The sequence below is a fragment of the Stylophora pistillata genome, chromosome 8 (genome assembly GCF_964205215.1).
Source record: "Stylophora pistillata chromosome 8, jaStyPist1.2, whole genome shotgun sequence".
NCBI classification, from domain to species: domain Eukaryota; kingdom Metazoa; phylum Cnidaria; class Anthozoa; order Scleractinia; family Pocilloporidae; genus Stylophora; species Stylophora pistillata.
The window spans coordinates 12,963,686-12,978,697 of NC_142526.1; the positions used below are offsets into that span (position 1 = coordinate 12,963,686).

The 15,012-nt window shown below is 38.7% G+C and overlaps 1 protein-coding gene across 4 annotated transcripts; it reads right to left on the bottom strand.

The window, feature by feature from the left end:
• Window positions 1-977: 977 nt before the first annotated feature.
• LOC111332789 (uncharacterized) lies at window positions 978-14,803 on the bottom strand. 4 transcript variants are annotated; one of them, XM_022938235.2, is made up of 8 exons: window positions 14,667-14,803; window positions 7,417-7,540; window positions 4,191-4,365; window positions 3,671-3,703; window positions 3,153-3,206; window positions 2,751-2,814; window positions 2,372-2,421; window positions 978-2,139 (listed from the first exon to the last, which is right to left on the bottom strand). In XM_022938235.2, exons 2-8 carry the CDS (start codon window positions 7,510-7,512, stop codon window positions 1,118-1,120), a joined length of 1,494 nt encoding a protein of 497 aa, XP_022793970.2. In that variant the 5' UTR covers window positions 7,513-7,540; window positions 14,667-14,803; the 3' UTR covers window positions 978-1,117. The 4 variants fall into 4 exon arrangements, with proteins under 4 accessions (XP_022793970.2, XP_088585460.1, XP_022793971.2 ...); XM_088729334.1 differs by lacking the exon at window positions 14,667-14,803 and adding an exon at window positions 7,972-7,990; XM_022938236.2 differs by lacking the exon at window positions 14,667-14,803 and having other exon boundaries at window positions 3,153-3,203; window positions 7,417-7,660.
• Between the last annotated feature and the right edge of the window lie 209 nt (window positions 14,804-15,012).

Below are 15,012 nucleotides of genomic sequence, written 5' to 3' on the forward strand. Positions count from 1 at the left end.
CAGGGAGCTAAGAGGTGTTCTATTAAGAATTTGGCCTAACCATTTAATCTGGATATTTTAGATGTGGCTGGACGTCTGGGTTTGATTTCTTAAATCTTTCTCTTAAATCTTCAACAAGTCAATCTCTTGGCTGATGGACGAACCATAAATCACAAAAACTAGAGAAACTTTCTGCAGTGTATCCCTCATCTCTATCGAAAACAAACAACACCGGTCTTGGTCTATTGGATCAGTGTAATCGGAGGGAAATTTGAATTTAGGGTATCCAGCTTAAGTAAAATAACCCTCCCTGGGGATCAAAGACGTTGTAGACCAATATCGACAAACAACTTTCATCAGATTAGTCCTATTTCCAGTTTCACGGGGTCTTTGAAAATGGCGCCTAGTTCAAGTTTCGACCCTAAGGCAGTGTGTAAATATCAAAATATTCACCTAAAGGGCTCCTCTCAGTCAAATTCCCGTAGATAGCCCCCCTCTTCGTCCTAGGGCAAACCACTGATATGTGCCAAACGTCTAAACTGAAATATTTCATGAACAAGGAAAACAGAACGTGCATCCTTTTGCGCTTGTGACCGATTTTATTTCTTTTTATTTCATCCTTTCTTAGTAAAGACAACCTCGATTGAAAGGAAATTACGTTGCTTCTTTGCACTGACTTTATTGCAGTTTTATTATTTTATTGAATATTGTTCTCACCACTTTCGAATACTTTATATTTACATCTCGTCGACTATTCAAATTGTTTAGAACGTGTTTCTATGGTCAGTGACTGGAAAACTAGTTTCCTAAAGATGACTGCGATAATCCGCATACTCTGTGTAAACTCAGCTTCTGAGAAATATACTTTCACTTGAACAGAACTCTTACGCTGTTTCACCATTTACATGGCGTGACACACGTAACCTATGTTTCTCTACTTTTTGGGTACAGATGTTGATTTAAAGAACTATTAGTAAAAGTCATGTTGGCCGTAATAGTGCGTGACAGTAGAGTCACGCATTCCCCTGAACGACTAATGAATCGCCACCGACCGTAATGTTTAATGCGGTGCGTGACGTGCCGTTACCCTATATGGCTCCTATCGCTATAGATTGTATGTCCGAGAGGAAAGGTCTTACTAGAGTCTGGCAAGTGAAACTTCATTGTCACCGCTTTGTTCAGTAGTTCTTTCCTCGTCAATTGGAATGAGATTGTCCCTGTCTGATCCACTGACCTCGTCCTCTTCGCCGCTCGATTCGCCACCGCTGATTTCTGGCCCAAAAGTCGTAACACGCCCTTTTGAATCAAATGCTTCTGCTTCTTCATTTTCGAATTCTTCAATCGGTATGAAGTCTTCTTTCTGTTTTACGCCTTTGCCGCCACTCGATTCGCTACCGTTGATTTCTGGCCCTAAAAACTGTTCGAGCCCTTTCCTTTCCTTATCTTCTGTTTGTTGATTTTCATGTTCTTCAATAGATATAAACCTAGGTTTCTGTTTTACGCCTTCTCCGTCGCTCGTATCGCCACCACCACCGCTGATTTCTGGCCCTAAAGTCGTAAAGCGACCTTTTGAATCAAATGCTTTTGTTTCTTCGAGTTCTCTAATAGGTATGAAGTCTTCTTTCTGTTCTACGCCATCGACGACTGAAAAAAAGCTGTTCCCAGACCCTTTGCCTCTTATGTCGTTATCATCGTCATCGTCATCGCCATCGTTATCGTCATCAGACCCCGAGCCACTGAAAGGGAGACTGGCTTGAAATAGAGAGACGCCTTTTCCGCCACTCGATTCGTCACCGCTGATTTCTGGCCCTTGATACTGTTTGAGCCCTTTCTTTTGCCAGTCTTCTGCTTCTTGATTCTTATGTTCTTCAAAACGTATGAAGATATGCTTCTGCTTTACGCCTTCTCTGCCGTTCGTATCGCCACCACCACCGCTGATTTCTGGCCCTAAAGTCGTAAAGCGCCCTTTTGAATCAAATGCTTTTGTTTCTTCGAGTTCTCTAAAAGGTATGAAGTCTTCTTTCTGTTCTACGCCATCGACGACTGGAAAAAAGCTGTTCCCAGACCCTTTGCCTCTTATGTCGTTATCGCCGTCGTCGTCATCGTCATCGTTATCGTCGCCAGACCCCGAGACATGGAAAGAGCGACGGGCTTGGTAATCTGAAATGAGAAAAGATAATATAGAAGACTGAGAGAAAGCAAAACATATTGCGTCAGTTAAGTCTGTGGTTCTGGAAGCACATCATGCATCAGTAGCTGGTTTAATTTTTTTTAAGTCGCATGCCTAATGTTAATGGTAGCTTTCGTCAAGTGACACAGAAAGAACACGAGATGATCATGTGCGACTGAGTAAGCTGGGAAACGGGCCAGGTGAACAAAATGAGGTAGTTACCTTTGTTGCATTTTGATACATCACACATCAGATTCCCATTGAAACAAGTGCTGAAAATAAAGAAACATCCAATCCAATCAGACTCAGTAAAACGAATTGAATGGATAATGAAATAGATGTTAGGGTGCCAGTGAGCTGGTCTAACTAGGGTACTGATAAGGAGAATCTGTTTAACAATCGACAGCTCCTTAGTTATTGATTATTTCCTTCATTCTCGTGCCTTTAATCTTTGATTCAGGAGTGATAACGTGCAGACTTTTTAACCCAATGAAAGTCACTCTATTAAGGGTTCAAGGCTTTCAAGAAAGCAAAGTTAAAAAGGTCACCAAAAGAAAAAAAGTTAGTTACTTGTGGTTCTAAAGGTCCGCTGGATACTTACCATTCTCTGCAATCAAATGGCTTTTTTTCGCCGTTGGTTAACAACATGTCATGATAAAAACATCCTGTGACAAAAAATGAATAACATTAGTTACAATCAGAGTTTAATTAACATACGAGAACTAAAAGGCTACTGAGAAGTTTTGACGTTGTCTGTTCACAGGTTTGTTTTTCATTTTTCCTTCTCGGTCATCGTCTAGCTAGTCGCCTTGAACTCGAACGAAGTATGAAAACAGGGAATGCATCACGTGATCGTTCTTGCGCGTAGCGCGCTTTCTCCCTCGTTTTAGTGTGTTACGCGAGAAAAACGGCCGTGGAACTGGAACTAGTCTAAAAAATGATTGGGCATCCTCCAATAAGGAGTGATTATGTTTGTTTGTTACGGAACGCTCATTTATCTTACCTAGTTCTTCCACGACAGGTGTCACAACCTCCAATTCTTCTACTTTGAATTCTTCTTCAAAAGAAAGAATTGATTATTGCCTCCGTACTTAGATCAACTGAAAAATACTTAAATACGGGAAGGACTAAAAATTCTTAATTAATGTTTTCCAATAACCCGTTATACCCAAGCATCAGTATTCACATTCTCCCTGGTCCTAGCCATACATTTCCTTTGGTGCTGATATGGAGAATATGTTAAACAATCAAAGCTTCTTAGGTTGGTAATCCTTGCCTTCATTTCCATGATCGTAATGACCGATTCAGCTGTATTACGGAAGGAAGAAATTAGGTGCTGGGCACTCAGAGGGTTCAAGGTTCGAAAATTAAGTCTCGCCTCAAAATTTTCCTTCCTTGTGTCTTTTGTCTTGCCCTTTGTATTGCTTGCAAAATGAAGGACTCTTCCGGTGGGTCAAGGGTTAAATCCAATGTAAAATATGCGTTCAGGAAATATTAAAAAAAAAAAAAGAAGCTTCTTACGTGGAACACTATCGTCTTCATTCCAGTCAACAACTGTTCAAGAGAAACGGAAATAGGAAAATTAGTTGAAAACCCATCTTTCACCAAAACAGTAAACTAGAGGGTCAGATGGCTGATCACGTTCTGTTTTGTAGTAGCAAAGCGGGAATCCTTGCACAAACTGCAAAAAAAAGGTTAGCGTGTATATTGAAAAGCGTTTATCGATCAATTTGCCTCAAATGGAGTCTTCTTATTGTGGCAGCCATTCAGAACGGTGGTAAACGCCACAAGGAACAATTTCCTAAGGCGCAGGGAACACGGGTTGCCGTTAAGTGATTGGCTAAGAGAGTGACGCGAGCTTTTTGAAACAATCAGAGAGCGACGTAAGACAAGAAAAATGAGAGCACGGATTACATTTGATACTCAGTTGAAACTTGCCCTAGATACATTTTAAGACACCAAGGTTATGCAACAAAGGAGACAGCAACAACAATGAAAAAAAAATAAGGAAAAAAAAAACAAATAAAAGAACTGTTAGTACCTGGTTCTGAGGGTACAGGATCCATACAGACATACGAGCAGCCATCGTAACAACACATTTTATTTCCTACACAGTAATCATCTCCCCGACATGAGTCATTACATTGCTCTGTTACTTCAATGATGTATGGTGGCGGACATGTCTCCTCATACAGAGATCTCTTCATTATTTTGTGCTATCAGGAAGAAAAAAAAAGAAAAATCGAGGTTTGCATGTGGAGCACAAAATGTTTGATTTCCAACAGGGAAGCACTTCAAAACTGCAATTCGAGGCTTTAGCCTCTGAGTAAGATCGACGATGGCTTAGGATCCCCGTTAAAGGCCTACGCTACGAAAGAGAATACCACGAAAGATACGAGACTCCCGACTCTTAAATTCTCTGAGTCCGTCAATCTGCGAATTTCTAACCCGTCTACTTCGTTTTCATGTAATTTCTGTGAAAAGGGACGCAAAGCTGTAAGTTCATGCAGGCTCATTTTTTTCAGGTGTCAGATCTTTGAATTGTGAACACGCAATCATACGGCTTGGCTTTTTTCCATAAGAAATCAATCCGTGAGGTCCATCAAATGCACGTGCAACTGATGACTGTAGTTGGCTTTGCTTCCTAAGATTAACAGGCGTTTGGTCGAATTTTCCACTAAAACTGAAATATGAGACACGCTGATGAAGACGCCATGGGGTACAGCTGCACAGCAATTATTTATGAGCACGTTTAAGTAGGGTATTTGCTCGAGTTCATGGCCTTGCGTCAAAATAACCGTGTATCTATGGCTGATTGCCAATCTCTCTGACGTTCCCACGATCTGGGCCTGTTTAGTTTATGTCTTCTTGGTTGGTTATATTTATTCAGACCTCATTTTTGCCAAAGTGACTAAGACAGTACAGTCAAAAGTGTTCATGAAACCTCGGAAAATGTCCTTTCCAAGTTTATCTTTAGAAGTAATAACAACTTATAAAACTATATCCTGTCAACAAAGAGAAACACCTTGTAACCATATCTATTGGCTATTTTTATAATAATGAAGTCATGTTTTTACTTAAATCTTATTAGGGCTTTAAAATGTTTTTGTCCCAGAAAATCAAAACTCAAAAACAAAACTTAGTATACAAAGCAAGGTCCTTGAATTTGCGTACGGTTTTTCATAAACTGGTCCGTAGTTTCTCGTCGAGGACGCTAAACAGAAAGCAAACTATAAAAAAGCAAAACACCAAGCGTGCCATGTCTTGGAGGGGCAACAAATTCACGCAGATAATGAAAGAATTCTGGGCAAACGACAATAAATTGATAATTTAAACGACAATAAAATGTCAGCGGTGGCCGGGCTTCTCATTAGCGAACTTGATTAGGTTAAAATATTCGTTGTAATCGTCGGATTCCTCAGAATAATCTTTTAATGAAATGGGTCTTTAATTAAAGTGTTATCTGATTTTTCCAGCTGGAAGAAAAAGCCTTTTTTTTAGTGAGTATTTCAGATATTACTTACGTAACCGAGGGAGAAACTAGGTCAGGCATACTTTTCAAGGCACTTTGATGCCAAGATTTCCTTTTCAGAGTTTCCTGTAAGTACCCAATTCCTTTTCGGTTTGGTGGGAAAATTCTCGAAAACGCTCTGTTTTCTACACCAGATGTTTAGTTACCCATAAAAGTGTTAGAAATCCTGCGGATTTCGCGGCGAAAAAGAAAGAAATGCTTAGCAAAGACATCTGGGGAAACATTCAACGCCGTAAAGCAATTAACAATGATTGCTTTAAATTGAATTTTCTATGAGAAAAACAGTTGGATGAGCACGAGGCATCATATCTCTGCTGAGTAAAATTTACGTAGGAGTAACATGATCACATTTCCTGATGTCCTCTGCTAGCAACACTAATCCAGATAAAATCTTGAATTCTGCAACAGTCATTTCACGAGCTAATTTCAGTGTTGACTAAGCGTTTACTAAATTGCTGCCGGCTGCATGTGTTCTTTAAATTCAGTCCATGCTGAAGCTAACATTTTCCTCGAAGAATGTTGCGTTGCTTTAACGAAAACAGAGCGACATATTTCCATGAAGAAAACGGCGGGTTTCCGAAGAATTCCACTTTGCTGAAGTTTGCAATAATGACCTTTAATTCTATTTCCCTTAGTGACAAATGACATGGAGTTGAATTTCAATGTTGTTTTAATGCTTGTACCAAGAAACCGCAAAAACTGATTCGCCATTTAGCACAGATGTCCATGAACTCCCACACGGGTCATGAAAAAACAACTCAGCGAAAACCACAGTCAAACGTCGTGCAATGTACACCGAAATGCTTCGAAGGAGCCTTTTATCTGCTAACAAAACCTGGTTACAGTAAATGATGCAATTTTTCGGTGGTTGATGTGTAGGACGTTTAAGGAAAACAACTCGGGAGTCATCTACAGCTCATCAGTAATAATTCAGTTCGGAGGTTATTTGCGTGGTGATAACGCGCCATTTCATTCTAATTTCGTTCCATTAGGTCCAATCAAACAAGCTTAAAGATTCTGGATTCCTTACGTTCATAGCCGCCTTTGTACTTAACAAGAGTAGACGAATTCGCTCCAGAGATATTCCGGTGAGACGAAAGGTCACGCGTTCAATTCAATCTTCCATTATGAAAATACGATAGAAAATTAAGCACGGTGTCTCATTTTATCCGTGAGAAAATGGGCCATACGGCAGACAATTTATACCAGCTTAGCTAATAATCCTCTGCAATTTCATAGACTAATTAAATTCAGTTATGTCATAGTCTGTCTAAGCGGACGTTGTACACAGTAAAGAACTTTCTAGAATTTAGTCCGGGATCGACAACGGTGAAGCGTAGAAGTTTTTTCTTGGCAGATTTCTTGTCTTTTACACCTTACGATGTCTTTTTGCCTGTTAACAGGTTTTTTGTTTTCTTTTTAAAATTCAGAGTTGTCGTATAATCCTCCGAGGTTATGAAACAAAGCTATTTTAAGACAATCGATAATAGGATATGTTACTGCGTAGCAACACTACCGAGTTGAAAGGGCCATGTCTCTCTTGAGAGTTTCAGTACAAACGGATGAAGAAAAAACGTCTTAAACTCTGATTTCCTCGAGTCAAGGTTTTTCGGTGTTTTCAGTTACTTAACAGTACTATCGCTTTCCTAAATGACTAAGAAATATCTTCAAAAGATAGTCGATAGTACAAATATACGAAGAATTCGAAGTAAATTAAATTTTGTGTTGGACTTACCTTTAAAGATGCCAGACTTCTGGTGTTACCAACAGACAACAGGCTGCAGATTGCGAGCAGAAAAACCACAAGCATAATTTGCCAACTCTGCTCCATACTTTATGCTTTGTGAAGGTGTCGCGACCTGTGGGACGTTGAGTAAAGTCAGCAATGAAGTATTTGCCGAACGCTGCGCTTTGTGTCAAATACTGATATTATCTCCGGTTGATAAGCGCTATGTTTCCCTCCTTGTGCGCGTGATTATACTGATTATATACCCGATCTGTTTCAGCATTCGCGGAAAATACGACCCTGTGTCAGGCGAATCGCGCAATTTATACCCTGAATTGCACTGCGATCTGATCGCATTATCTCTGAGGCATGTGGCAAAGTATCCCGTTTCGTATTACCCAACCACTCAAGCATGTGTCTCACATGTACTGCGCCAGCATCAGCCCTGCGGGATGTCAAGCAATGCTATCGCGTAAGGGTTACCATGCTATCGCCTACACTAAAAATAATAAATAAATTCGCATCAATGACAATTTTATACGATAAAAAGACAGCTTTACAAACCGTATTATAGTGGAAAATGCAACCACTCGAACTGTAATATGTCTGTCGATAGCTTGAAAAGTGCGAAGTTATGTACGCCAAAGTTGTTTATAAATAACTGATAACGCGAGGGAATGTACACTGTTTTTGAAGCGCGCTTTTTTTCCGACTGAAGCGTGCCGAAAGATGGACATCTCTGTTTAATTTATGCCGCGATGTGTTGCAATCACAATCCTTAGCCATCACACGAGCAAAACATCTTATTTTTTTTGTCTACAACTTGTTGTTGTGTAATATCCTAATTACGCAGAAAAATTCCAATCCACTTGATTTCTCCAGCGTTACAGTCAAGTTGCAAATGACGTACTCAAACGGATCTGGATTTTCCTCTCAATCTTAGAGCGTAATCTTCAACTTAAAATTTCACTGGAAACTCAAAAATGCTATCAGGCAGAAATGCGATTTACCCTTGTCTATATTTAGGCGTTATGAATTCCAACTCACCTCTGGAATTTGGTATTTTAATCTTTTTCGCCGCAGTTAAGACCGAACCTTGTAGAACTATGATAAGAGCTGAGGAAGGCATGGACCGGTTACACGGGTGTACAATTCCCACCCAACGGGTGTCCAAGCTACGACAAAACGATTAACGCTCGACGAAAAAACCATTTATTATGAAACAAATCCTTTTACAGAAGAGATCTGTACAGCAAATCGCCGATCTGGCAGCAAATTGTTTGCTGTCATGTTTTATTTTTACTGATCCAAATTTGATTAAGTTAATTAATAAATCCCTTTATATTGGTCAATGGTGGCTCAGGAAATTCATTACAACTACTAATTTAGCCATGAAGATGATCCTGGGCGTATCACTTATTACAACAACAGTTTGCTACAGCTTTTCGATTCAGCTCTGGTTGCCATATAGATGACTCATAAATGAGATCGAAGTTTACTTTAAAAAGGATACTGAGATAAATGATGCTGATAACCAAAATGATTACATGTATTAAACACGTAATGATATTGTGAGATCCGTCAATCTTGTACATACAATTTCCTCACTGAGCACTCCCACTTGTTCATTCAAGCATTCATTTGAAACGTGAAAAATCGGCTTAATTTTTTCCCATTTTAAAAACCTGCAAAATCTGGCGGCTCCTGTCATGGTCTACATATCGTACCTATCATTATTGTAACGAGGTGTCAATTTATGACCAAACCGCAACACGTTTTGCCTCTTCCATCTGAGCACACATATCTGTGAGGCATCTATTCACGCATGCCACAGATCTGTAACGCATGCCACAGATCTGTGACGCACTTACATAAGAAAAATATTAACCGTATTGCTCAAAATAATTGGTTTAGAATGACGTCGTTTCATTAACGAAAGGAAGATTTTAGCAGACTTCAGTGTAACGAACAAGAAACATTCCAGCGTACGCTAACGTTACTATCTTACACAGGATCACGAAAGTGAGTGTCCTTTTGGTAAACAATTCCCAAATCAGTTGGAATAACGATTGCCGACTTTGATACTCCCGCTCTTTAATTAATTTAGCGAGACGTCCAAGAGAGATCATGAAATGATTGTCAGAACGAGGAAAAGTTCGTCACGTTTCGACTGCGAGCATCAAGCTACCAATCAGCACTGGATTTCAAAACAACGGTTTGCGAGACAAAATCAGGGGAAATCTTGAATGAAAACAACTTTATTAGAAAGGGAAGCTTGTCAGTATTGTTTGCATTTTAAATTTTTGCTGGAAGAAGGTAGGTGTTTGAATAGCAGATGTAGCAGATGATGCTTTCAAACAAAATTTGAGGGTTTTTCTGTACCCCCGATACCTAATGACGTCATTTCCGCCAACTACTTTCATGGGCTTTTGCAACTTCCTGTCCCAGCCTGTCGAATGTTTTGGATTCTATTTCTTAACAAAAACATCCGTCTAAGAAGAAAAATAAACATATTACTGTAAAAACATAACTCAAAGAATTAACAAAACTTTGAGCCTAGGTATTATTTCGTCTATGGCCTTCCACCGAATGATAGCAGCAGTTTTGTTTATTCGGGTGCTAGGGAAATAATAATAATAATACTGTGTAATCCTATTCAATTTCATTACTCGTATCAGTTTTACTTTCTTTTGCTTTCATCTCAAGAGGCAGGAAGTGTTTGTCTCCCTCGCACCCAACAAAATATGCATCTTATACAAAATTAACTATTTCGGCGACGATTCACAACATTTATATCACCCTAAAAGGGACGGGCCGCAATGCAAGCAGAAAACCTTTGTACTCTCTCTGGATTGCTGAGACACGTAAAAAAATAACTGCTGAATCCTGAACCATGAAACATTTTATCTTCTCTATCTTTGGCCAACGGAGTGATAATGAGAAATAACTACCCACTTAGGTGATTAGTTATCGTTAATTGTCTTTCATTATCATATTAGAGCTATTTCACTTAAGCTGAGGTGACCTGAAGCGTATTTTTAACACCTTTGTTCTACCAAGGAATTCATTGCCTTTATATTCCTGCCACTCTAATAACAAACGCCAAAGAATAAAATTTCCTAGGCAAGCTGAACAATATTTTTGCTAATTTTCGGACAACCGCATCATCCTCTAAAGCAATTAAAATTCGTCTTTGGAGATACAAGATAAGCAAAACTTTCCTTTCACACCCAAATGAATATCAAGAATGCAGGAAGTGGTTACGTAATTAATGTGGCAAATGCAATGACCCCTAAGGAACTGCAAAATTTACCATATTTAGGCAGATTGAAAAGAAAACACGTCTCTGATGATCTACGTAATAGATAACTGTGAAACAGGCAGGTGAACTGTCATCTTACACGCGTCACTTGGGGCAATTTCAGAGAAGTCGATGGTAAAACAACAGTTTTGATCGATAAGGGCAGAAGTATTCTCTTATAACAATTCAGCCATGAAGAAATGAAACTTGTTAGTAAATAAAGGCTGATAGTTTCGAAAGAAACTGTTTGGGGCTGCGTCGGTGGGAGTAACGAAATAATTTGGATATATCAACAAAGTTGAAATGGTAAGTTTACCATTTCAACTTTGTTGATGTATCCAAGTTATTTTTTAGTAAATAATTTCACTTGAAGGCATTGTTATCGAAATGATCAAGGTTGGATGGCAAGGGGATTAAGAAAAAGCCCTCCATATATCTCCTCCATGGAAACCACAATTACTCACTTTTGAATTAGATAACGGAAATATTTTCTATTGAATTGGCAGATTGGCTTCAGGTTGTCTGCGACTATATGCATTCATCTTTATCATCATACTAAAAACATTGATATAACCCGGGCTGTTTCAAAGCGTCTTGTTAGTTCTAAAGAGAACATGCACTTGAAGAAAGAATTTTTGCCGTTGGGAGACCTTTTCGAGCACTGTTCCCCACGACATTCCATTCGTGTTTCTTTAGTTACTTTGTGGCTATTCAACGGTATTATTTTCTCGTTACATATATAATGTGGGTTCAAAAAAGCCCCACTGAACTACTTGTCACAAACAATTTGATTTAAAGAGATCTGTTCCTCGAGCTTCAACAAGTTAACTTTTCTATGAAAATCATTTGGCGTCATGCGTTACAAAGATCACCATTGAAACCTCTTACAGACAGAAACCTAGGGTTTACTAGATGACTTAAACACACAGGACTATGATATTTTTTAGCGGCAATAAGCAAAGACGGTTTTAATTCCTAGCTTCCGGATCAGTTTAACCCAACTCCCCACAAAATAAGCAACAGATGGTATTCATTTCAGACAAACGAAGAGCGGTATAAATAAGTTTTGAGGTTTAAAATAAAAAGTTGTGTGTAGCAAGCTAAGTACTCTCAATGGGAGTCCTCTTTTCCGTGTGGTGAGAATACTTGGAAAGGAAAAATACTATCTCTAAAAATAGATCTGTTGTAGGAGATTATCACGCACCATGCAATATAATAATTTTGTGTTTATGTCGATGAGATTTTAAGGGCAAGCGAAAGGTTGTCTCTGGTTCAATCGTTTTAGTCTTGAAAATATTATATCTGGATTAATTTTTTTTAACACTGATCCGCTGAGTTTGCTGCCGCTTTTTCTCAAAAAAAAAAAAAGTAGGAATTTGGGTGCTACTTGGAGCAAGGAAGCATTTTAAGTTTGCGAAAGGAATTTGTGAAATTTTAAGAAATTCTCAGATGATAGTAACTAGCTTCCTTTTCCAATAATTCAACAAAATCTTTACATTTACAGACATGCTACTGCGCCTCAGCAAGACAATTGATATCCTTTCAAATCATAACGACAAACCCAAGACCAGACTTATCGCGATCCTCAAATACAAGAATCATTCCTAATCAGTTTTGTTAGACCTCCTCAGAGATACCAACCACGTTTGCGGCAAACTTTAAAACTTTGAACCCGTTATCAACGAAACAATCTTTATCTGAGCTTTCAGTACAAATATTTAACGGATACAAGTTCGACAAGGAACGTAATTATCCGTCAGAAAAGTATGTATAAAAGCATTCAGTTGTTGAAGGAATGGCTTATATGAGTTAGATTATCGTAATTTGTCATAGTTTATGTCGTCCCGACCAGACCATAGAGCGGCCGACATACAGCCTCTAGCCTCTTCACAAAAGCTTTATCTTTACTTATCATTATTAACAGTATCTCGAAATTCAAAGAGTTATTTGAAAGAAAATACTCGAAGAAGATCAAATACTACTTCCTAAAGACAAACAATGAAACAATGACCTTACTATTGTTATATAACAAATGTAAGTATTCAAGAATGAGATTACAACAGATTAAGAGTAATATATGTGGGCTGACTCCGAAGAGAAGCCATTTGCAAGGGTTAAGCACCTTATCAAAGAAAAATACCAGACATAGCAAAATTTCCTTGGATGTTGTTAGACTGAATTCAGTCTAATCGGAAATGAATTACAATAAACCTTGGATAAGATGCGGAGAATTCAGCGGGTCAATTTGCTTTGGTATTACAACAATCTTTAAGGGATTGACAACATCTGATAACACCCCTTCAGTGCATGCAACAGAGGAAATATCGGCCTGATATAGGTGCTGTCCATGCCTTGGCGCGAAAAATATCCAGATTTGAGGATATCATAAAATATATAGAGTCTAAGTGGAATGATAACCTTAAGCCAGCTTTGAAGAGTTAATAATCAACATGGACCAATAGCGCATTTTGTTTTTGATCAATAAAACTTGTGGGACATTTATCGCAGATTTAACCAGAAAAATAAAACGTGCGGGATTTAGACGGTTTTTGGGAAAAATAGGCCTTATATTTCGTATAGCCTACGGTTTTCCTCCCTCCGCAAAAACCAACATTCCAAATTCGAACTCGATCTGGAGTTGAGTGTTTTTAACCTAAGCCACCGGCTCAGAAGACTGGGCAATCACTTTCTACATTATCAACTTTAAATAAATTATTTATTCATGTTCTTTATTTATATTATTTATTTGTATTATTTATTTATATTATTTATTTATATTATTTATTTATATTATTTATTTATATTATTTATTTATATTATTTATTTGTATTATTTATTTATATTATTTATTTATATTATTTATTTATATTACAAACGCCTGTAGCCGAGCCCAGACCTTTAGATCAGCAAGGGAGAGCGTTGCGCTGGGATTCCAAGCTCTCGCTACTCGCTCGGTCACTGGCTGCCCAAGCAGAAAATCGCAAGAGATGACGGGGACCCTACTGACCTCATAATTAATAGCACGTGCCAGCTAATTGCATTTCGTAGAAATGTTTCATTTAATTAGTATTGACTTGGCCTGATTGATACGCAAATGGCTGAATCAGATTATCACAATCATCTATTCGTGCATACAGTTCAGAGAAACCGCCTCAATTGTTAGGCCACATCGAAAACAAAACTAAACATCTCAGACGAAGAGGAGGAAACAAACGAATTCAAGATATCCTGCTTCTCCGAATAATTTCAGGGATAAATCTTAGACCAATGTGTACTCTATCAGTTTCATTTGAGTGATTATATTCTTTAAATTCATGCCACACTCTTCAGAAGAACTGTCCTAAAATCATGAAGCTACCGTCCAAAACATGGAAGGAAAGTGTCCTTCACTGGACATTTCCACCGGACGCCAGTGTCCAAAATGGGACCTGCACGAAAATGGGGGCAAGTGTCCGAAATCTGTCATTCACGTTCCAAAACAGTCTGAAACGGTCTAAAATCGGACTGTCCAATCCGGAAACGGACCCCAGTGTCTCAAAAAAAACATTCCCAGTACATCTTCGCTTGCAGGTGTGGATCTGATGCCCGACACATCTCGATTGAAGGTGATTTTGGACCAACTTACGCTATCGTAATTTTTTCCGCTTTCAGAATATTCGGTGTAGATCTTCTCAAGGGAAATTTGCCCACGATTTTAAGCCCATATTCATGCTGAAAGAACTTTTGTGAACTATAAACTCTGCTGGCTCAAGAGACCAGAACCTATAGACGTCAAAGAGGTGGCTAAGGGTATATGATAAAGATATTTCTCATGTTGGTGAAGTTGAAAATACCGAATCAGAACAATGGCCTTTAATCGCTTCCTTTCCTACTTCATTTAAGCGTCAAAATTGATAAAAGAAGTAAGGAAAGGGTAACATCGGAGACTCATGAGAACAACTGTTAAGATATAACTAACCTTATTAAATTCATCGAACGTAGAGAATTCCAGCTCCAACACTCAGGCCATGGACAACAATAGACTGTAAACGCCACTGGCTGGCACGAGTCTCTGAACGCTTGCCATCATACAACAGAAATAGAGACGATTCAAACGGAAAAAAGGATTTCATTTAATCTTTGACACAAATCAATTAGGAGACAAACAGCTGGTGTAAAAGCGCGGTGTAAAAATAACTTTCGACCCTAATGTAAACAAACAACAAAGCTACGTGTAGGAATGTGTTCCTTGTGGTTGACTGCCACGGCGTCTTTCTTTTCAGTGAAGTTGTGTGTGCAGCAGAATAGAAAGAGGATTTGACAAT

Excerpts from the sequence above, each read along its gene's own strand:
- LOC111332789 (XM_022938235.2), bottom strand. The coding sequence starts at position 7,512 with ATGGAGCAGAGTTGGCAAATTATGCTTGTGGTTTTTCTGCTCGCAATC. Across the intron at positions 4,366-7,416 it reads GAAGTCTGGCATCTTTAAAG|CACAAAATAATGAAGAGATC; the intron begins GTAAGTCCAACA and ends TCTTCCTGATAG. Across the intron at positions 3,704-4,190 it reads TCCTGTACCCTCAGAACCAG|TTGTTGACTGGAATGAAGAC; the intron begins GTACTAACAGTT and ends TCTCTTGAACAG.